Source organism: Pygocentrus nattereri, chromosome 8 (assembly GCF_015220715.1).
Source record: "Pygocentrus nattereri isolate fPygNat1 chromosome 8, fPygNat1.pri, whole genome shotgun sequence".
NCBI classification, from domain to species: domain Eukaryota; kingdom Metazoa; phylum Chordata; class Actinopteri; order Characiformes; family Serrasalmidae; genus Pygocentrus; species Pygocentrus nattereri.
Window position 1 is genome coordinate 16,208,806 of NC_051218.1, and position 22,933 is coordinate 16,231,738.

The following is a 22,933-nucleotide window of genomic DNA, read 5'->3' on the forward strand; positions in this document are numbered from 1 at the left end:
AACAAGCGTTATCATCTCAGTAAGAAAGAAAATAGAGTTGAGTCAAAACAAAAAAATGTTCTCTCTGGATGCCACAGCAGAGCACTATCAGGGTTAATCTCCAGCACAGGGGTGTAGACGCACAGCTCTGTTCTCTGCACTAAATGAGCCTTCACACTCTTCAGTACACATGGCTGCCTCTCCCAGGAAATGCTGAAGAAGTAAACTGATTAGAGCGGTGTGTGTTGTGCAGCCCCTGGCCCCACCAGAGAATCAACAGCAGCATAAATCACGGGCTGTGGTTTGAGCCAGTTTTAAATTGAAATATTCACAGAACTAGACCAGCCCAGCTTTCTGTTCTTCTCATAATCTAAACTCTTTAAATTCTAGGCTTAGTATTTAGTTATTAATCTTAACTTGAGGCTTATAATCCATTAAGTATTATGAATTATGCAGTAAACTACTACGACACTGAAAAGCTATGTAGTTATGGGAGTATAGACAAATATAGATACAGAACAAAATATATATAGACATAGAACAAATATAGATTCACACACAAAATGGGTCTTGATACTTTTTTTGTTATTACCCTTTTTCAGTGAGTTTTCCTCAGTTCCCTGAGAGTTGAAAGTTCTGATCTATTTTAAATGGCTTTTGTCATTAAACATAATTTATAAGAATACTAATATAATAATGCATATTTACTGTTAAAGGAAAACAAGTTTTTTAATGTCAAGTCCTTTGAGATGCTAAGATATGATGGGTTTTAGGATATATTTTGGTATATTTTGAGTCACATTTGATACTTAAGTCAGATTTGCTTCTAAGAGCCAATTTACAGACCCAGATTAAGACTAAGCCTTGAATAAAAAGAATTTTCAGTGGTGAGTCACCACCGTTATGACCATTTTGTCCATGCTTAGGCTTAATCTATGTCCTGGAAACTGTCACCGAGAGTTCTTTCGTATTCATAATGAATGATGAGCATGCACTGTATAAAAAAAAAGGGGGGGGGTTTCAATTTAGAAAATTTATTAACAGAATTTAACATCACAGATTCTTGTTCTGTTGACTTACTCTTAGAGGTGCAATTAATCCAAGATCTTTTCATTGACTACTTTTTAAAACTTTTTTTGTCTTTTATTTTTCCAATGTGTGTTGACCTGTTTTGATTTTCAGTGGTGACAAATCTTAACTAGCATTGTCTTTTTTTTGTCTCAGAGTTTCCAGACAAATGAGACATTAGACGTTGTGTCATGTTGTTGAAATGTATTTAAATTCCGATATCTCTCTTTTTTTTTAAATCCTGATAGCTGGGCATGTCTTTCATTATTCTCATTGGTCATTTATAATAAACCACTTACATCATAATAAAAGGCAAAATTCCTATACAATAGTAAGCTGAAGTGCAGCACGACTGAAGTATATACTTTAGTACATTCAAACTATTTCTCAGAACCACCAATGACAATTTCTAGCAGAATTACTTTAGTGGATTGGAAATATCTTTATATCTATGTTCTCAGAAAAAAAGGTACTAAACAGTCACTGGGGTGGTATCCTCAAGGGTACATTTTCAGTACCTTTAGTCTGGGAACATGACTGCATCATAATCTAAACAACCCATCTTGTCTCTAGGCTTTTAATATTTTATTGTTCTGTTTTAAACACAACATTATGAAAAGGTACAAATATGTACATTTGCACAATTAGCCTTTAAAACCATTGTTTGTACTCTGATGAACAAAAAATGTACCTGCACAGTACCTTTATTTCTAACACTGACACCATCTAATAAAACCAGGCTCAGCACTTTCTTTCACACCAAAACACAGAACTGCCAGGTGTTGAAAACTGTGTTTTATAACGGCTGCTTAGTGCATCAAAGCCCTGTCAAAACAATATTGCGTGTATGCATAAACCGAAACTAGACTCTCTGCAGAAGTGTTTTCATTGTTTTCGAGTACACCTGTTATAGGGTCAGTAACTCTAGCATAATAGAAACAATGTCAGCTTTTTAAATTCCTTTTCTAAAGCATCCTATTTCCATTTCATGCGATTTCGCAGCGTTATACATAGATTCAGTTTTGCAGTTGGATGCAAAGCAGCAGTCTAACTTTAGCTTTACTTTTGCTCATCGCTGGTTTAGTCAGATTTGACGGTGGGTTAGATCCTGTCAGTATGGGCCGGTTGCCCCACCTCCTTCACCCCTATTTCCTCTGCCAGCCCTTGAATGGCTTTCATCTCATGTCTCTACCGCCACGCCGACGTGACTTGGCTGCTTTTGCTAAAATTCCTCTTGCCCACTGTTTTCAAAACTGGTATTGTGTTTGGCTACAGGTGCTATGAGCTTCTCCAGCGATGTGTTGTTTTTTCCTTTCTCTCTCTCTCTCTTTTTTTTTTTTTTTTTTTTTTACAGCCTACCTGAGGGCCTCCCCATTTTCCCATTTTCCCATAAAATGTCACCACACAAGAAGCTGAAGGTTGAGAGTAAGCCTGTATCACACTTCCTATCTCGCTTTATGTTTGCAGACAGACTCCTGCGTTTATCACCCGGGAAGAGTAAATAAGACCTGCTGTGCTCCTCCTAATGGGCTTCTGTGGGGTGGCTTTCATCAGGTGTTTAACCGAACGTAGCCTTGTTGACTTCATGATCTAGAGAGGCAATGGAAAACAGAAAAAATGTGTAAGGCTCTGCATACACAAAAAAACCCAGACAAGGCTGACAAGGGTCAGTGAACAATACTACAAAAAGATCTGGATAAACATAAACTCAGACATACATGTTCAGATCACAGATATACATGTAAGAACACAAATGCAACAGACCACAGGCCTCAAAGGGGACTATGTGCAATAGAATTCCTGCACTGAGATTAAATCGCTTTATATTCATCCTTACATTCAGTGGCAGAAGTGAAACGACACTCTTTTTACATTTCAACAGTACTACACTTACGTAAATAATTAGTTACACTGACTGGCGTTCTGTTATTAGCACTAAAAGAAATATCTTGTTGAGCTAGCATAAGAGTGTTTGCTGCATGATACATTCAGCCAAAACTTTTCGAGTTACACTAACTTTTCTTCTTTTATATTACATTTATGGCATATGGCAGATACTCTTAACCTACAGTGTCAATCATGTCACAGAGGTGGGGAGATGATTGGTGTCTTTCCCAAGGACTGTAATTGGTACAGTGTGAGGTGTGTTTGCCCTGGTAATTGATCCCTAGAGTGCTGTATGGAGGGCAGAAATGTTATCCACTACACTACACTACCCCAGCACAACTACAAATCCAAAAAAAAAAAACTTTAGGTCAAACAGAATATATAAATTATATAAATCATGGCCCCATACACCGAGGATAGATGTTGACATGATAAAGACAGGCCTGGGGAGTATTTCACAAACCAAGGTTTAGGTTCAAGGAGAAGAGATAAGAAACATTTCCATTGTGCAAAACTCAACCTTTGGCTTAAGTTATCCAGCTTATTGAGAAATCCTGCTTTGTGAAATACAGCCCAAGTGACTTTGGATGTTTGTACATTGTGGATTTTTGAACTTTGCATGGTGGGAAGATTTTTGGAAGTTCAAATTTTTCCTAAAATGCAGATAGTTTAGAGTATATTATGCCTAGCTGATGTGTTATGTCTTACTCTGCCTTCGCAAATAATTGTCTACTGGTGTTCAAAAAAGAAACACTATCTATTCTAATCTAATAATATGACATCGTCACTAAAAACTCATACAGCTCTTGATAGAGGGAATACAGAACACTAATATTTCTTGTATGTGTAAAGCCTGGTCCCTTCAAAAAATATTCATATTCACTTCAATTCCAGACTGTAGTCCAACTGCTTCTCTGCATACTTTATTAGACCCTTTCACTCGGTTCTTTAATGGCCAGGACCCCCCAGGACCACAGGGCATCTATTATTTGGGTGCTACAGTGCTGCTGGAGTTTTTAAATGCTGTGTCAACTTACTGCCTATACTATTTGACACTCCTACACACTAACGCACCACCACCCAAGTAATATCTGCTCTGCGGTGGTCCTGAGGGTTCGTGACCTTTAAAATACAAGTTGAATAGAGGCCAACAAAGTACATATAAATATAGATCTTTGGTGAAGTTGCAAATTTTAGATTTTTTTTTTGTCTATTTTCTTTGTCACAGATCTGAAGTAATAGTGTAGCTTTTAAGTGTTTTTTCCGACTTAATTTTCATTTCTTCTTCATTATGCAGGTGGATTGTCTTCTGTCTTCTCAGAAATATCTCCTAAAAAAGGACTTACTTGTACATATTAGCCATTTCAATTTGAATTATAATAAATAAAGAGCTTCTGAACTTTGCACTATATGACTTGTAATGTTTTTTGTGCTTGGTACATTTAAGGTAAGAACATGGAACATCTCATTCTATGAATGAACATGTCTACCTACTTTAAAAGAAGAATCAAAACCTGAATTTAATAAACCTTAATTACTCTTATTACTACTATTATGATTATTAATGGAAGAGCTTATGACTTTGAGGTATTACTAGTGTAAATGCATCATCATCACCATCGTCCTCAAGACCCCTTTTTGTGCTTAGTAAATATATTTCCTTTATTTCAGCAATGTGGTAAAAAAGTGACACAGAATTGTTTACATCTGTTTAACTCCTTCATGTCCACATTTCCTTTGCACAACATGTTCTCTGATCCAAAAAAAGGGATTAAATTGAAATATGAAAGTGATTTATAAAAGGACAAACATACTGTTTTTTTTTTCTTATTGTACTGAATACATGTGTTAGACATGAATGGGTTAATCAACAGGCCAACAACGTAGTTTGTTCTGAATATGGTAAGACAAAAGTCATAACATGGGCAGGCGAGTACAAGTCCACACACACACACACACACACACACACACACACACACACACACACACACACACACACACATACATTTCCATGATTCACAAACAGGGCTGTTTTGGTTGTATGTGTGTCCCTCACCTGCACAAACAGGTCTCAGGCTTTAAGCAGCTCAAGCATGACAAGCTCTTTTGAATATATCACACTACCAGCATGTGTCTGAGCTAAGCTCTGTGTTTGATAGCGGTCACTCACCTTGGCTCTCTGGTTTGGTAGTGTTGTGTCTCAGGATGGATATTTTCATCGCCAGCGCCAGCGTGGGAGCTCCATCCTCTCACAGACCTGACTAGTAAACAACGCGGTCACTGTGTTTACTCTAAAGGGCAGTCTACTGTGCTCTATTGTCTTCCGTTTTGACAAAAGATGAAGATAAAGAGTACATTTGGTAATAATGACACTTAATGCCCAATGGCAAATGTTTACAAATTACGCAAATAAAGTAGGTAAATAGTTGAGAAGAGTGCATTGATCTCCTAAAACTAAAAAAAATATATATATAAAAAAAACAAAACAAAAATAAGGCTACGAATCAGTAAAGCGAGTGATTTGAGGGCTTTTGTTATTTTGCGTTGCTGAGCGGGAGGGAGAACCTCGACGCAGCGAGAGGGAAACACACGTCAACATTTTACTTACGCCATCTAGTGGACAGATATGATACAGCTATGTGAATCCAAACGATGCATTTCGTCAATCCATGAAAAATGCAGCCTATATTCCTAGATCACAGCAAAGATAGATTATTTGGAGTAGTATTATTTTATTTTATTTTGTTTATAGATAAAAAAAATAAAAACAACAACGACAACATTAGTAATGTACGCCTTTCTGTTTTTAATGTACTGTTTTTATCTATTGTCTAATATTTTTATGTTTATTCGTAACTGTTCTCAGCTTCGTCAAGTACACTGTACACTGATGTAATCTAGTGTGATTAAACGGATACACTGCATTAAAAAATGAAATCTAGGCAATGCCGCAAATAAAACATGGGGGCGTGTCTTTTACCGGATGTGCGACCTTATTCTTCATATATGGCTCTTGTTCTGTGAACTAATTGATTAACGTAGCCGTCAATCAAAATTCAAGGAATGACGATTTCCGAGTAGTGAGGGGAATTCTGGCTCTTTTTAGAGAGCCGGTTCTTTTGGCTCGGGTCACTAAAAAGAGCCGACTCTTCGCTTCCAAGTGGCTCCTCAGATTTTTTTGCAAATTATGCGCAAAATGAACTACTAATGTAAAAACATGCATTATATCAAATGCTTATTATTTATATGGCTTTATTTATATACTCAAGGTGGAACAGAGTGCTACAAAAATAAATTATAAAATACAAAAAAACCCATCTAAATAAGATAAACATGTCCAATTTCTGATTGTGTATATTATTTGTAAATTTGTACAGTGAAACAACACAACATCAACAAAACATCACTCAACTTTGCACAGTCTACACTCTGCCTGGAGCTGTCTACCACATTAAAATGTGTCCAGACATTTCTACGTTTCCTGTCACTCGTTTTCCTCCCACTTTGCGGGAGACTCTCCCTCCCTCCTGTTCGTGGGCTCACTGTGCTGGAGCCGGCTCCCGTCGTTCACTTCAATGAGTCGGTTCCTTGAGCCGGATCGTTCGCGACCGACCTGTTCACTATTTCCGAGTCATTTCTGGCGCAAAAATGGCAGAGGACAGCGTCCCAGACCTTAGCCGACCCCAGATGTTTTTATTCGGTGAGCCTGTCACGTGAAGTACTATATTGCATAACCATATGAGATTAATAAACATTCGCCTTCCACTATTATACGACCACTTGATACATAGTAAGGATTGATCGCGAGGTAACCTAAGAGTTTAGCTGCGAGCTCGCAGGCTAGTTAGCCAGCAAGCTAACCAAATGTGCCTTTGTTTTTAGTCAGTTGGCCAACTAGGAAAATCCCTGTGGGAAGTGCAGTTACTGAAGTCCCCAAACATTGTGTCGCCCTATAATTCTTTAACATTTTAGGAGGCGTTCAGGGAAGTCACGAAGCAGTTTGTTTTAATACACATACTTGCTGCAGACGTGACCAGGATTGGTTGAGCTATAGCTGATAGCAGGATTTGTTAGCTAGAAAGCTAAAATCTGCATTCCAGATTGCAGATTTCGGGACTGTGCCTTATTTCAGGGATTCTCTTTTACACTGATGTGTTTTCCCTGTAACACAGGATGTGTGCTGAAGTCTGATAAGAAGGAACACAAAGTCGAGGTAGACGATGATGAAGCTGACCATCAGCTGTCCCTGAAAGCGGTATTTTGACTTTTATTACTTTCTAATATTTAATATGGTATAAACAGGTAATTTGCAGCCAAGTAAGACACAGAGTCATAATATGATGCAAACTTTTAGAAGGTTAATGTTTTCTGCTTGCTTAACTAATCAGCGTTATCTATTTCTTGGTGTGGTATTGTTTATTACTGCAGGCCTACTTATTCCATAGGCTGTGGAAGCCATAAAGCACATCATATGTTTAAAGAAAACCAAGATCCAGAAATTCTGTAATTACTTCAGGTTTATTAGGTAGCACTTTGGAGATGTCCGAAAAGAAGGAAAAAAAATGTATTGTTTTTGCTTACTTTTTATCACAGGTGTGTCTGGGAGCTGAAGCAGAGGATAATTTCCATACAGTGGAGATAGAGGGAGTGACGTACGATGGCAAGACGACCAAAATCCCTCTTGCTGTGCTGAAACCATCTATTCTGCCCTCTGTAAGTGATTCAGACTACTGAAGTGTCAGTTTACTAGATTTTCAATAAAGCTTTGTAGCCTATTCCTTTTGTTTATATATATATATATATATATATATATATATATATATATAATATACCCACACACTATACAGTAATTAGTCTTTTTCTGGTAGTTGTAGTTCTAAACGGACAGAAGCAGACCCAATGTAATAGAAATAATAGATATGTAATAAGAAATAATAAAAGAAATGTAGTAAGATATGCCTCTTTAACCTTTAAATATTTTTTGTTGAAATTGGTAGTGGTTTTCAAAATATTTTGTGTTTAGACTAAAAAGAAATGAGGAGAAACTCTAGATTGAAAATTGTGCTCTTGGATAGATACACAACATTCTGAAGTGCTGAACTGCTCAGAGTGCTGCTTCTGTTGGGATGGGAAATGGGAGAGACAAATCTTTTTTTATTTATTTTGTACTGAAACGCCCAGTTGATCAGTGTTCTTTAGTTACTGTCTATGTCTACAACATATGTGATGGCGATAAATATTGTCATAATGGGCGCACCTCCTCTCCTGTGATTAGTGCCTGCACATTTGTCCAGTCTCTCTAATCTTTCTAAACTGAAACATGCACTATTTAACAAATGTTCAGTAGTATTTCATTAGATTTTGACATGGTTTAGTGGAGGGTGGCTGTTCAACTGTTTTTAGTGCGCATATTTGCATTATCATATCACTATTACCCTGTAACGGTTGCTCTTGCTCTTTGCAAAGCTATGTCTACTTGTTAAGATGTGCATTTTATAGTGCTGGAGAAGAGTGCCTCATAAAAATTCCTGCTTTGCTGAAGCTGGTCGAGTCATGATTGACAGGTTGTTTCAGGGCTGGGCCGGGACAGGACAGTTGCATCATCGGAGGAACGAGCACAAACTCTCCATGACGTCATTAATCACACTTATTTTCAACACCGGAAAATATCTGATTCCGTAATTGGGAGGGACGCTATGCTTTATTGTTGTGTGTTAACAGAATTCAGAGTTTACATACATTCGTGTGTGGATGGATGTCTGGTTAGTTTGCAAACAGAGCTTTTAGGAATGTGGTAAGAATGACATTGAACTTTCCTTTAGTGAACTGCACTCCTATAGTACTGTGCAAAAGTCAAATCTTTATTTATTTACAGGCAAAACAGCTATTAAGTACAAGTTATTCATTTTTTTAAGAACAGAAAATATACAGTCAACAATGTATTAAAGCACAGTAATATATTTTTCAATATGAAAAGTGACATCCTATTGGCTTTATTACGGCTCTCATTCTTTTCATGAGACATGCATTCAGTTTTTCAAAGAAATCTGCAGCAATAGTTTTCCATACCACCAAAGTTAAGTCTTAGAAGTTGGTTGTATTTTCTGCTTCTCACAATTCAAGTAATCCCAAATGCATTCAGTTTTGAAGTCTAGGATCTGGAGTGGTGAGTCCATTGTTCTCGGAGCACCAGCAACTTCTTTGGTTGAGTTCCAAATTTGATTTATTTATTTTTTGTCTGTTTCCTTTTCTCAGTAATGGTTCCTTTACTTATTGTCTTGTCACAAATCTGAAGCAATAATGTAGCAGTGTAATAATGTTTATTCCACTTCCAATTTTCATGTCACCTTCTTTATCTTCTATTTTCTCAGAAATATGACTTACTTGGAATTCAGTAAATGAAGGGGTTTCTTAATTTTGCAGCATATGACTTGTAAGGTTTTTGTGCTTGGTACATGTAAGGTGAGAACATCTCATTCTATGAGTGAACATGTCTACTGGGCGTACTTTAAAAGAAGAATCAAAACCTGAATTTAACCTTAATTACAAGCTTCTGTCTAACACTCACTCAGGAAACAGTTAGCTCCTTTGTGTTGAAACAGATATTCTGTGCTGATTTTGGATGATTGCACTGGGTGTCTTGCCATTTAATGTAATTACACAGCTGTCATATAAACATTAACCAGAACATCCTCACATGCCATCAGCTGTTTACATCCAGTTGCTATGGACACAAATATTCATACTTGACACTGCGGACTGTTCATTCACAATCTGGCTTTGCCTCTGAATTCCAGAATTGCGCAACAATGTTCTAAGGAAGAGTTTGTTTAGCTTAAAGCCTATCTGAGAATTGCTGGTATGCTATGTTCAGAATGCACCATGTCCAGTATGTTTTTTTTTGGGAAACGGGCAGCTCTGGGTGCTAAAATTAAAGATTTAAACAGTTGCTGTTGCCATGCAATGTTCTCCAGGACTTTTCCAGATCAATATATTATCTCACATTTATATTAAAAACAATCAGTGCCTGTTCTAAGGCTTTGTGTTAATTGTTTTAAAGTTTGTATTGATGAGATTGTTTGACATCCATTGAAACCAAAAAAAGTCTTATTTTATTAATCTCACATGTCTGCTTTATAGGACTGAAAATCTCTTCTTTATTTGTGTAGTGTTTTGGTAACAAAGTCCTCTTCTGTGTGTTTTCTCTAGCTAAGTTTAGGGGGTTTTGAAGTCACCCCTCCAGTTTCATTCCGTTTGCAATCCGGTGCCGGCCCAGTGTACATAAGTGGGCAACATTTTGTTAGTAAGTTTTTGTCTCTGCACTAATTTCTTAGGATTTTCCATTAAACCATTTCCATGTTTATTTAATACTTTGTATATTTAATTAACTTAATTTATCTGGATTAGCACTTGATTTCTGTGTATTACAAAAATATGTACAACATATTCATGAAACATAAATCATAGTGTTTTTGGGACACGTTATCGCAATGTCTTCGTGACTGTCCCTCGCTTTTCGCCTTCATAGCTCGGCTTAAAACCCACGTTTTTTTCTCAGTATGCTATTCTGATGATGTGATCTCTGTTGTGCTTAGGTGTGAAGGAGTCTGATGATGAGGAAGAGGAGGAGAATAACACATCACCAGTGAAGAGACCGTCCAACATGGCCCCTGGGAAAGTGGCACAGGTAAGCAAGTAGTGCTTACTACTGCTATGTTAATATCACTGTGGTTTCTGTAGTCACTCCCAGCTGAATGTTACTTTACCTCTGTAATCCTATATCTCAAACAGATTTAAAGTCTCTCCTGTGCCAGAGAATAAAAGCTTAACAAATGAAAAAAAGCCTGCTTTTGTGGAGTTGTTCACATTGTTGTGGCTACATCACTGTCAGTAGGGCTGTGCAGTATGACAATATATGTTGTTAGCATAAATAATTACATGACAGTACATGTTTCTGAGTACATTTTGTATATTGGCAATGCTGAAAAACACTTCCCAACTGCATGTTTAATTCCAGAGAGGGCACATTTAGCCCTGCTTAATTTTGTGCAGCTCAGTGTGTAAAATATTAAATAAAAATGGTTGGGTTGTATTCCATTTTAATTATGGTTTAGACGTTATTTTTGTAATCTGACGTAGGTTAATAATCATAAAGTTGTGTATTTGTTTTTTTAATCACTGAATCTTAAAATGTTAAACAAGCTTTACATAAATATAATTTTTTTTAGCTTAAGAATTCCAAGAATCTTTTTTCACTCCTTTTATGTTGAGGATTCTGTGTTGATTTGTATCTCTTTGTTTTTGCAGAAAAAGCTCAAAATGGACTCTGATGAAGATGAGGAGGATGACAGCGAAGATGACAACGACGATGATGATGACGATGAGTGAGACTTATTTATGTATTAAACTGCACTATGATTTTAAGACCCAGTAGAATAGAACTTTTGTCGTCAATAAACATAGTGGAGCATGAGAAATCCAGTTTTAATGCTTTCTGCTGTTTTATGCTTTGTAAGTGTTACTGTCGTGAACCTAACCTGAACATAATTGTGCGTTGAACCTTTAGCAAATTGATCTCTATGTTTTGTACAGAGAGGAAGAAGATGAAAAAACAGTTGCAAAGAGCCCCATGAAATCCCCAAAGAAAGTAAGTCTTTATTTTTGTTTACTCTGTCTGAAAAAGAGAAAGAGAAATGCCTACACTGTGCTTTTATTGTGTGAAAAGGAGTATTATGAGTGGCCAGTAGGTGCCAGTGTCTGCTTTGAACCACAGAGAGGGTGAGAGTGCAAAAAATAGAGTCTGAGAGAGAGAGAGACACACATTCTTACCATTTCAAAACACGCCCATTACAAACTCATAATTGTTCCATTAACACACCATGTTTAATCCCAACGCCCATTTGATAGCCCTCACTGCAGTGTCCAGCATAGTATGTCATACATGTTCAATTGCACTGCAGACATTAGGAGATATTTTCTGTTTGGTCATGTCAGATATGAGCGGAGTGTTTAAAATCGCTATGTAAAATTCACTTAAATTTACTACCACTTAGACCATCGTCAGAGCTGTGTGTTTAGTGGGGTAGCGTACTTCTGATGGGGCCCCTGCACCCATCTGTTTTTAGAGGCATAAGCATGCTGTCTGGAGCATAACAACTGGAGTGCTCTGTAATCTGGCTAAATGCCTACTGGCCATCCAGACACATGCAGCAGGTATCTGCATTTTGTTCTGTAAGAGGGCAAGTCACATAGTAAGGCATGAGACTACTCAACACCACTTTTTTGTCTTCGCTCATCTCTCACTCTCTTGCTCTGTCCATTCCCTCTTTTTTGTTCTTTCACTCTTGTCACCAAGTCTCCTTCACCACCTGACATTTGTGTTTAGACAATGTGTTTATGTAATGTCTGGTAGGTCAATTTGTGTGGCCTGTATACGGTCCAGGTCCTGACTTTGAAAAGTCTTTTTGCGGAAGCTGCATGTTTCATTTATTAACACTGAAAGGGCCAAACCATTTCTGTTTTTTCCACTGAGATTTAGGTTAGGGTTAGATTTAAGCTTACAAAAAGTATTTGACTGTCTTAATTATCTGTAAAAATATGTAAAGCCATATATCTTGGTTAAAAAGAACGCTTAACAGTAGAACAAATACAGATAACAGTACATTGTGGTTTGTGATTTTATGTGTCAGTGAGTTGGTTTAACCATTTTCAAACCTTGAGGAAGCCCACCATTTACAGTTACCATTCAGTGCTTAGCTCTGGTAGTCAGTACTTCATTAAATTAAAGTCTGCTGATGGAATTTAACAAATGCATGAAATAACTGGAGTTCACTTAGCAGTCAGGAACAAAACTTGTAGTACATGAAATTTCTTCAGACTTTAATGCTTTTGTGTAATGTTATATTTATTCTTATGTTAAATTGTATTTTACATTTGCACGGTACTTTTGTGTAGTTAATTTTGATTAATTGTGTTCAAATTGTTTTCATTTAAAAGCAGTACATTTTATTATAGCTGTATAAGTGGACCAAAGCTTCATCAGTAGGTATTTATAACTTTTAGTAATGCAGGATCATCATTTTCATCATGCAAAGTTTGTATGAACTGAACATGAAAATCATGTGAAAGCTGGGTGTACAAAAAACTTGGGTAAAGGTAGTTTCCAGTTATTATCACTGATGTCTAGTGAAGGCAGCAGTGGGTGAATGTTTCAACCACTGTTGAATCTTGTTTAAGGGGAATTGTAGCTTTTCTATTTGCTATTGCTTTTGTCAGTTTGCTCCTCATTGATTTGTCAGTAGTTCTGTCATAAGCACTGTGCAGTGCCATCTGCCAAATTATTAATATTGCTAGCATCAGCAGTGTTTTTTCACTGCTAAAAGATACTCAGTGTACTTTGGTGATGAACAGACAATGTAGTAGCTGTACGTAACTTGTTTTATCAAGGCAGCCATCAATGGAACTGCAGAAGACTGCAGTTAACATTGCAACAAATGGTTCTACCGTCTAACCCATAGACTGTGGAGGTGGGGGGGGGAGTGCAGCAAAAACGTTTCTGACGCCCTCTGGTGGCTGACTGCAGTACAACTTTTAACCGTGTCCGTTCCCATGAACGTGAATCCAACTAAAACTAGTAAAACTAAAAATATAAAAAGTATACACATCCAGTGATTTTTAGGTGTTGTAAAATCTACAAGCTTCTGTGCCTCTAAAACATATCCCAGTATTTTTTTCCACAATAGATTCATTTTAGAGAAGTCTGGGGATATTTAAAAGGTTCTGGCGACGAGGTGATTGACAGCTATGTGCTGAGTTGATGGACAGCTTCTTGAACGAGCAGGCACTCTTCGTTTCTCTACAGCCTGGACCACAAGCGAACACAGCACAGCGATTGGCTCTGCCTGACATCAGTATTGATAACTTTGAATGCTCATTTAGAGCATTTTGAAGTAAAGAGGTTTCTGATTGGACAGTACACTGTTCTGATAGATCCTCGATTGGAAGTTCTTCACAGTTGTTTTCGGTAAGTGGCTCATTTTTATACTTGAATAACCTAGATGCTCGCTAACATTAGCCAACTAGGCAGTCAAACAAGTGTTTAGTCTTTCTAATATTATGTGAAGTTTCCTGAAACTAGCTAGTACGTAGATTAAACAAGTATTTAATATTTTATTGTGCGTCACAGCATACGTTGGTTGGTTAGCTTAAGTTGTTTTAATGTAAGGTTGGTTGTTCACTGACATTAAATAAAATAGTCAAATAAAGTTAGTTATTATGCTAGTTAACTTCAGAGATAAGACCCATATATATATATAATATAAACTATATTGCCAAAAGTATTCACTCACTCATCCACATCGTTGAATTCAGGTGTTCCAAGCACGTCCATGGCCACATGTGTATAAAGCCAAGCACCTAGGCATGCAGACTGCTTCTACAAACATTTGTGAAAGAATGTTTCGCTCTCAGGAGCTCAGTGAATTCCAGCGTGGTAACATGATAGGAAGTCCAGTCGTGAAATTTCCTCGCTACTAAATATTCCACAATCAGCTGTCAGTGGTATTACAACAAAGTGGAAGCAATTGGGAATGACAGCAACTCAGCCACAAAGTGGTAGGCCACATAAAATGGCAGAGCGGGGTCAGGGGATGCTGAGGAGCATAGTGCACAGAGGTTACCAACTTTCTGCAGAGTCAATTACTAACAGACCTCCAAACTTCATGTGGCCTTCAGATTAGCTCAAGAACAGTGCATAGAGAGCTTCATGGAATGGATTTCCATAGCTGAGCAGTTGCATCCAAGCCTTACATCACCAAGCGCAATGCAAAGCGTTGAATACAGTGGTGTAAAGCGCTGCCACTGGACTCTAGAGCAGTGGAGACGTGTTCTCTGGAGTGACGAATCACGCTTCTCTGTCTGGCAATCCGATGGATGAGTCTGGGTTTGGCGGTTGCCAGGAGAACGGTACTTGTCTGACTGCATTGTGCCAAGTGTAAAGTTTGATGGAGGGGGGATTATGGCGTGGGGTTGTTTTTCAGGAGTTGGGCTCGACCCCTTAGTTCCAACCACAGCAAGAGATTTTGGACTGTTTCATGCTCCCAACTTTGTGCGAACATGAGGTACCACGATTATTCAACTTGGTCGACTAAAATCAACAACCAAATTAGTTGTCAACTATTTAATAGTCGATTCGTGACGTCATTACGCGTCTTTCGCACGTACACTTAGAACGTTTTGACATTACCGATTACTGGAGAGTAGACTTAGACTTTGTCGTTCAAGTTTACACCGTACAGTGCGCTCTAGAACGAAGTTAGCTTACGTTGCATTGGCTCAGAGTAGATCGGGGAGAAAAGGAAAAAAAGGAAATACCGTTTAGTGCGTATGTAAACATGCGCGATGGCTGCCTCAAGAACAAAATCCTCAAAAGTGTGGGAGCTAAATTGAGGTCGTCAGTTGTGCTATTTGTAAAGCCGACCTAAGATGGCTATGGGAGCACATCTTCCATGTCGAAGCATCTTAAGAGGAAGAGTCTCGCTCTCTTGTGAGAGCAAATACTCTCCGCTGCAGAGGAGGCGCGCTCTGATGGAGCGGGTGGGATATCGGCGAATGTTTCATTTCAGCGGTATCACTTCGTCCAGATGCCCTGTATGTCCGCTGAAAACGACGCCCTGAACCTGTTAGCAAGTGGAGCTAAGCGTTCGCGGAGAACACAAACCCGTGTGTAATCGCTCTCCTGTGTTCGCCGAATTACTCCACCGCTCCGGCGTCGTCCCACTGCATCGTCCCACTGTCGATGCAGTGTTTTTAAAAGCTTAAACGTTATCTGCAAAGTAAACGGGGTCACTGAATAATAGTTACTTGCTTTTCTGTTCAAACTCCATTAACGATACCAGAACCTGCATTTCGACATACAAATATTACAGCTCAGCTCAGAACAGGAAGTAGGACAGAATTTGACACTAACGTTAGGTTAGCTAACTAGCTCGCTAGCACAACTATCGCCGCGTCCCAAACGACACACTTCTGTACTTCACACACTTCACTAATTAGTGCACTTCTAATGGTATATGCGCCGTTTTTACGCACCCTATAGTTAGTGTATGCGATTTGGGACGTGGCGCATCTTACCGAGATGAGTCTTCATCCATCCGTTTCACAACCGTTTCGCTAAAGACCTGTGGCTGCACAGTTTAAGTGAGTTAAGTGATGCTTTTTTGATCCCACAAATGGGGAAATTCCAACTCCGCATTTAACCCATCCGTGAAGTGAAACACCACATACACACCAGTGAACACACACACTAGGGGGTAGTGAGCACACTCCACGGCGCCCGGGGAGCAGTTGGGGGTTAGGTGTCTTGCTCAAGGATACCTCATGGACTGTCGGCCCTGGGGATCGAACCGGCAACCTTCCGGTCACAGGGCCAGATCCCTAACCTCCAGCCCACGACTACCCCAATTGAGCTAGTGGCCTGTACAGGGATCAAACCCCGTTATTAGCACCAGTTTAGGTGAAGTGTTGACAGAGAGCAGAATGCACAAAGCACAGATGGCACTGTTTAACATTTAAATTTAGATTGATTTTTTTAAAAAACTTGATTAAAGAAAAACTAATTTAGTTTTGTTATATTTTATTACTACTGCTTTGCTCATTCTTGGTTATAAGTTTTGACAGGAAAAATATATTGCAGTTTTATTCTTTTGTATTAGCAGGAAAGTTCATTGAAACATTGAATTCTTGAATGTTATTCATCTTTGTCTTCATTGGTAGTTAATAAAATAACCTTAAGCTAAATTTAAAACCTAGAAGCTACATCAAAGTTATTTGGTAAGGTCTTGATTCATAATCCGAATAATCGGTTATTTGTTTCAGTAATTGGTAGGTTATTCGACTGTCACATTAGTTGTTGCAGCCCTAGTGGGAACAGTTTAGGGACGGCCCCCTCCTATTCCAACATGACTGCGCAGCAGTCACAAAGCAAAGTCCATAAAGACATGAGTGAGTCAGTTTGGTGTGGAAGAACTTGACTGGCTTGCACAGAGTCCTGACCTCAACACCTTTGGAATGAATTAGAGCAGAGACTGTGAGCCAGGCCTTCTTGTCCAACATCAGTGCCTGACCTCACAAATGCGTTTCTGGAAGAATGGTCAAAATTCTCATAAACACACTCCTAAACCTTGTGGAATGCCTTCCCAGAACACTTGAATCTGTTGTAGCTGCAAAGGGTGGGGCGACGACCTATTAAACCCTATGGATTAAGAATGGGATCTCACTCAAGTTCATATGGGTGTGAAGGTAGATGAACGAATACTTCTGGCAATATAGTATATATGTATATATATATATATATATCGCTATTGTCAGAAGAAAACCTTGTATCTCCATTTTTATAATTTTTCAGTTTTTAACAATTTACAATGCCTGTTGATCTTTACACTGAGTGTAAATTTCATGCAGAACAGACAAATGAAACATCCCAAAATGACTTGTGGGAGGGGAGGTGTCTGGTTCCATTGACATTAAAAGTAAAGTATTTTTTTTTTCCTTCTGCAAAGGAGATACAAGGTTTTCCGACAGCAGCGGTACATACACGTATGTATGTATGTATGTTGGAAGAAATGTGAAAAATAAATTCTGAAACAAAATGTTTTATCTGGTACATATATCAGTAAGCAGTTGTTATAAGGAATTTTCCATAACTCTGATGTTTTCATTTAAGGAAAATGGTCATCTGAAGAGCACAGCAGTTCCTTCCATTTATGCTGTCTACATATGTGGTGATTCCTACCATTAGGGACGTGCAAGACTATGGTAAGTAATGATGCAAAAGCTGGAACCACTTGGAATTTAAACATACAGAGCATTTTTTAATAATTTATATATGCCTAATGTCATTACAGATTACACATTTTGTAGATATGCACACTTGGCCACAAAGTATGCAAAATATATGAAAATATGAAGTCAGCTACAGTGATTTGGTTAGAAACTCATTTATATTCATACATAGAAATTACATCACATCCCCCGCATTCATTGCTGTTTTAAGAAAAAAAGTAAGGAGAAAGTCTGCATCTAAACTGAAGTACAAAAGCCTTTATTTAGTAAAGGAGACTTTCATTTAAGGGTTGACAATGGCAGTGTGTGTGCACAATACACACATTTGAATCAGACAATCTGTGAAAGGGAAGATTATTCATGCAATGAATAACTAAAGACGTAATGAATGTGTAAAAGCAGGGGTTAACAAAGTGCAACACTTCAGTAAAAGCATTTTAGCTTTATTTCTGCTTGAAGTACAAATGTAGCTGGTTGTGGATGTACTTAAGCATCAATAAGAATTAAAGTATTTTGTTATAATAATTTTAATATGATGTTTTCTTATTTTGTTAATTTTTATTTTGTCAATGAGGACCTGCTTACTTTTATTTATGTACAAGAACTTGGGTCTACCCATGCAAAAATAACATTTGTAATGCAGTGGATGATCAACTAAATCTACAGTTAAGCTGCAGTTTATGATACGTTTATTTATGAGCTTCCTTCATCACAGTTTTGTTGTCCACTAGCAGGTCTCCGCCGGTTTTTCTGGTAATGGCAAACACTATGATCTACATCTCAGAGGACCTCTTCATCTCTGCAGCAAGGTCCAGACTACTCAGATGTTCCAGGTCCTTGCTGCTCTAGTGGATGAGCAGGACATCAAAGGCAAAGGGGAGTAGGACATGCCGCGCCTTTACACTGTATGCCAAACCAACACCAGGGGTGGAGAGCTCTGGTCCTGGAGGGCTGGATTCCTGCGGAGTATGATGAGTTCCTTGCTGAAACTCACTTAATTCTACTCAGCAATTAGTTACCAGGTTTAGTTGGCATGTTATGCAACTTTCAAGAGAGAGTTGAGTGGGACTTTATTCCAAGAAGGCAGCACAATGTGCGTGTTCATGTGGTTATTTGAGAGATAAAAAGAACAGAGGTTGTAAAATGGTTGTTCCCGTTTATTAGCTTGCTAGCATCTGTAGATGTTGGGCAGTTTTACTGTTTTGAATCATACAGAACAGAAATAAAATGTGGGTTAACTATATTTTTAAAATTCACTTTACCATTTATTATATCTGTATATGTTCTCTGATTGCTTTGTCTTGTTGGACTGTTTATCCATTATAATGGTAAATGTCTGACATCATGCGTCAATCTGTAGTCTGTCATGTCTATATCCGGGATTTAGGCCTATGCAGGATTTCTGTATGACTAAAATGAATGTGATTTTTGAAAACCAACACCATCACTCCCTGTTGTGAACAGAGAGGTTTCAAACCCGATACCGATGTACAGCAGTGATTTTTGGAAATTCCATTCATTTTTTTTCCACAGAAAAATCTGGCTTAGGCCTGGAGTTTCTAATTTGGACAATGTCACCCACAGAATGACGACATACCATCAGTGGTCTTTGAACCTGTGAATTCAGGCCAAAGTCAAGCCCCATGGTTTTCTTCACTTCGACTTTCCCATGGTGGATGTTACTGTCTCCTATGAACCAGTGTTTTGGGGCTTGTCGATAAATACATTGCAATTTATTGTTTTACAGTTTTCCACAGTGTGTTTCTGAAAAGAATATGCAGGTGTATATTTTCTTCAACATAATGTATTTTATTTTATATACATTTTATTTTATATGAATTTATATTTTATTTTATATAAATATTTTATTCAACATCAAAAATGAGTGTTGAATTGCCTTTGTGTATGAAATGTGCTACATAAATACATTTGCCTTGCCTAATTATTACTTGGTGAGTTAATGAAAGAGTTCTGAATCCTATTTTCATGTTCTGCGCAAACAAGATGGAAACTTTTCGTTTGGCTGGGAGCGAAATGAGAACTAAATTCAAATATAAATGTGTGTGTGTGTGTGTGTGTGTGTGTGTGTGTATATATATATATATATATATATATGTGTGTGTGTGTATGTATACCTCATACCTGCAAACACAGCTAATATTAGAACACAAATAAATTTAAATGCAGTAAAATATAAGATCTTTTGTGTTGATTAAATTTAAGAATATGTTGGTTAGAAGAACGCAGAAGAAGGCTTGGTTTCTGAATTCTCAGTGTACTCCAGCTATTGTATGGATTTATTAAACTCTATCAGCAGAACACCGAAGTTGGTATTGAATGGTACCTACTGTGCGTGAGCCTTGGAAATGGTTAAGCTAACACACTCATACATACAGTATCATATCGTTTATAGTTGTGGGTTTCTTAATGCCAGTGTTTTTTTTTTTTAATTTAAGAAATAAATGTTTATTGTCTGGATAAATGGCTTTACATATAATTTTCCTAAGACTCCTGTGAGTTTTGCTGAATAGTCGTGTGCAAAAGTTACGGCAAATTACATATTTTGTTGATTTTTTAAGTGAGAATAAATACACATCCTCTACAGAGAACACACTTCCTCACATTTTAATACACAGTTACTATTTATTTGCTAAATACTGGAAAATATAGTGGAATAAAAAGAAAAATGTGGCCTGTGCAAAGTTAAGGCACCTTTTTACGGAGAGTGTTCAAACCTTTACGTACAGCTGTGTGTGTGTGTGTGTGTTGAATTATTTGTCTTGTATGTGTAAATTGGTATGTATGTAGGAGGTGTGGTGTTTCTTCAGGACAGTAAAGGAGTTAAAAGTATGTTCCGTAATGTTGGAGAAATTGTTTTTGTGTGGGTTTCTGCGTGTGCATGTGTGTGTGTGTGAGGAGATCAAAGCCTTGGAAGTGCATACCAGCTTTGTGAGTGCTGATTCCTGCCCTAAGGGGGATGACAGCTGAACACTGCTGTCACACACACTCATTTAACCCATTCTTTCTCTTATTTCTTTCTGATCCTGCCATGTTTAATCTGCCTTTCATTCCACTTGTCTGATTTCTCTCTTTTGGTCTAATTTTGCTTATCTTCATGAGCTCTTTTCCCTTTTGTGTAAATATTCTGCTAACTGTCTTACCTCTTCTCTGTCCTCTTTCCCCACATGGGGTGACAGTGTTGTGTAGACCCTCCAGGTCATGACTCGACAGGCTACACACTTCACAAATTACCAAACACTCTTATCACTCCTCACAGACAACCTCCCTAAAAGGATCATAAAAGAGTGTTCAGTTACACAGTTACATGCAGAAGTCTGTCAAAACTAAAGGAAGTTAGGGCCTCTGTCACATGCACTGTCCAACAGACAATGAGCCTGACAGCTACGGGGCTTCGTCTTTGATGTTACTGCTAACTATTATAATCATAATCAATGAATCTATTAACTGTTATTTGATTGTTTGACTAATCACACCATTATGGCTACTTTATTTTTCTCTCATATTTTCCTGTCACAACACCACCATCATTCAAAGTGATTTCTTCTTTTTAAGGTCCAACAAAACCATATATGACCTATTGCCTGCACCATTTTCTTTATTATATCACAATCTGTTGGAATTACCAAATCACGTATCATAAACATTATAGCAATGTTTTTAAGGATGTTGCCTTTTTTCCATAAACATTATTGTCGTCAAAACAACTTTGTTGAATAATCATTGCAGCCCTGTCTGACTCATGTTAAATGCTTTCTGCTTTTAGCCCAGGATAGAGGGCTCATGATGTGCTCTCTGTTTTCACTCAGGCTCCAGAGAAAAACAAGGGCGCAGATAAACAGAATGGCTCACCAGGGAAAAAAGATACCAAACCAGGGAAGCCACACAGCCAGGTAAGTAAACCAAAGAAAGTGTAGTAGAGAGCCTTAGTTTACATTAAGATGATAATCTAATATCTGTTTTATGTAAAACTATCCATAAACGCTACATTTAAGTGGTGTTTAATGACTTAATGATTACATCACTTGCAAATGTTAAATGAGTTTCATAACCAACCTGTGACCATGTAACTCATCTTGCTCGTCTAGTTCATTGGTTCCCAGCCCTCGTTCTGGAGTACCCCCGCCCTGAACATGTTAATGTTCTCGCTGCTCTCTGATCCAACTAATCAGCTCATTAACAAGTGCTTTCAGTGTTGAAATGGAAGTGTCAGAGCAAGGAAGATACAAAAAATGTGCTGGACAGGGGATAGTCCAGCACCACAGTTGGGAACCTGTGATCTAGTCAAATGTTCTAGAGCCCACCTCCAAGGCTCATTTACTCAAAATTAGATGAATATAGTTCTGTTTTTTTGTAGCAAGTGCACTTGCTTCCTAGCAGAGATGAGGACTCACTTGTTGACTTGACTAACGACTTGACTCGGACACATGCTCACCAGACTCAAACTTTACTGACTCATGACTCAACTCAGACTCAAAACTTAACTCTTGCGAAGTTTTAACCATAGGGGGAGAAAAACAAAAATAATTGAATAGGACCAACAATCATAATGCAGGAGAACAGTTAAATCTTTTCCAATCTTGCGTGTGATTTTGGCTTTCAGTTTTACTGTGGTCATGTGCAGTGTGGGGGTTCAGGAAATTATATTATGGGAATGGTTAAATAATTTACATATATTTTTGTAAAATTATAGTCATTGTTGTGATGCAAAATATTTGTTCTTCCTTTTTTCCCTTGTTTCTGTAATAAGTGAACTATCTGGAATAAATGTTAAGTACTTCACTGACATGTCAGTCCAGCTCATCCTTTTGTAAAAGCGAAAGTGCCACAGAAAAGTTTAACTCGCTCTGGCCCTACAGCTAGTTTACGGGAAAAGCTCCTTTGAGTTGTTATGACCAAGGCCTGGAGGCAGAAATCTGGAAAGGTAAACAGGAGTAATTACTGTAATACTGTTCTCCTTGCAGCTTGCAGCAGCATCAGGTTCAGTGAGGCTTTAGGTTTTCCATTATAGATACACCTTCAGTCTGAACAACAGATCAAAGCTCTACATGTAAATGTGGTGCTTAAAAGAAAGAAGCAAAACAAGCAATAGGTAAATTAGCTTTAGTAGTCATATGATTTTGCTGCAGTTTTAGTAAGC

The 22,933-nt window shown here is 37.9% G+C and overlaps 1 protein-coding gene and 2 long non-coding RNA genes across 4 annotated transcripts in view; 2 read left to right on the forward strand and 1 right to left on the reverse strand.

Annotated features, from left to right (window-relative positions):
• Positions 1–2,375: 2,375 nt before the first annotated feature.
• LOC119263905 lies at positions 2,376–5,360 on the reverse strand. The gene is made up of 2 exons (XR_005130623.1): positions 5,105–5,360; positions 2,376–2,637 (listed from the first exon to the last, which is right to left on the reverse strand). It is a non-coding gene; the product is annotated as an uncharacterized LOC119263905 (long non-coding RNA).
• Positions 5,361–6,550: 1,190 nt separating this feature from the next.
• The window catches only part of npm1b (nucleophosmin 1b), a 31,682-nt gene continuing 15,299 nt past the window's right edge, over positions 6,551–22,933 (forward strand). Inside the window, exons 1-8 of the mRNA XM_017704042.2 lie at positions 6,551–6,634; positions 7,107–7,189; positions 7,528–7,647; positions 10,144–10,237; positions 10,530–10,621; positions 11,242–11,318; positions 11,527–11,581; positions 21,603–21,686. Of these exons, the coding sequence (XP_017559531.1) occupies positions 6,583–6,634; positions 7,107–7,189; positions 7,528–7,647; positions 10,144–10,237; positions 10,530–10,621; positions 11,242–11,318; positions 11,527–11,581; positions 21,603–21,686 (657 nt within the window). The 5' untranslated portion in view covers positions 6,551–6,582. The remainder of the gene's footprint in view (positions 6,635–7,106; positions 7,190–7,527; positions 7,648–10,143; positions 10,238–10,529; positions 10,622–11,241; positions 11,319–11,526; positions 11,582–21,602; positions 21,687–22,933) is intronic.
• On the forward strand, positions 11,619–19,563 carry LOC119263867. 2 transcript variants are annotated; one of them, XR_005130593.1, is made up of 3 exons: positions 11,619–13,957; positions 17,657–17,748; positions 18,507–19,563. It is a non-coding gene; the product is annotated as an uncharacterized LOC119263867 (long non-coding RNA). The 2 variants fall into 2 exon arrangements; XR_005130594.1 differs by having other exon boundaries at positions 18,510–19,563.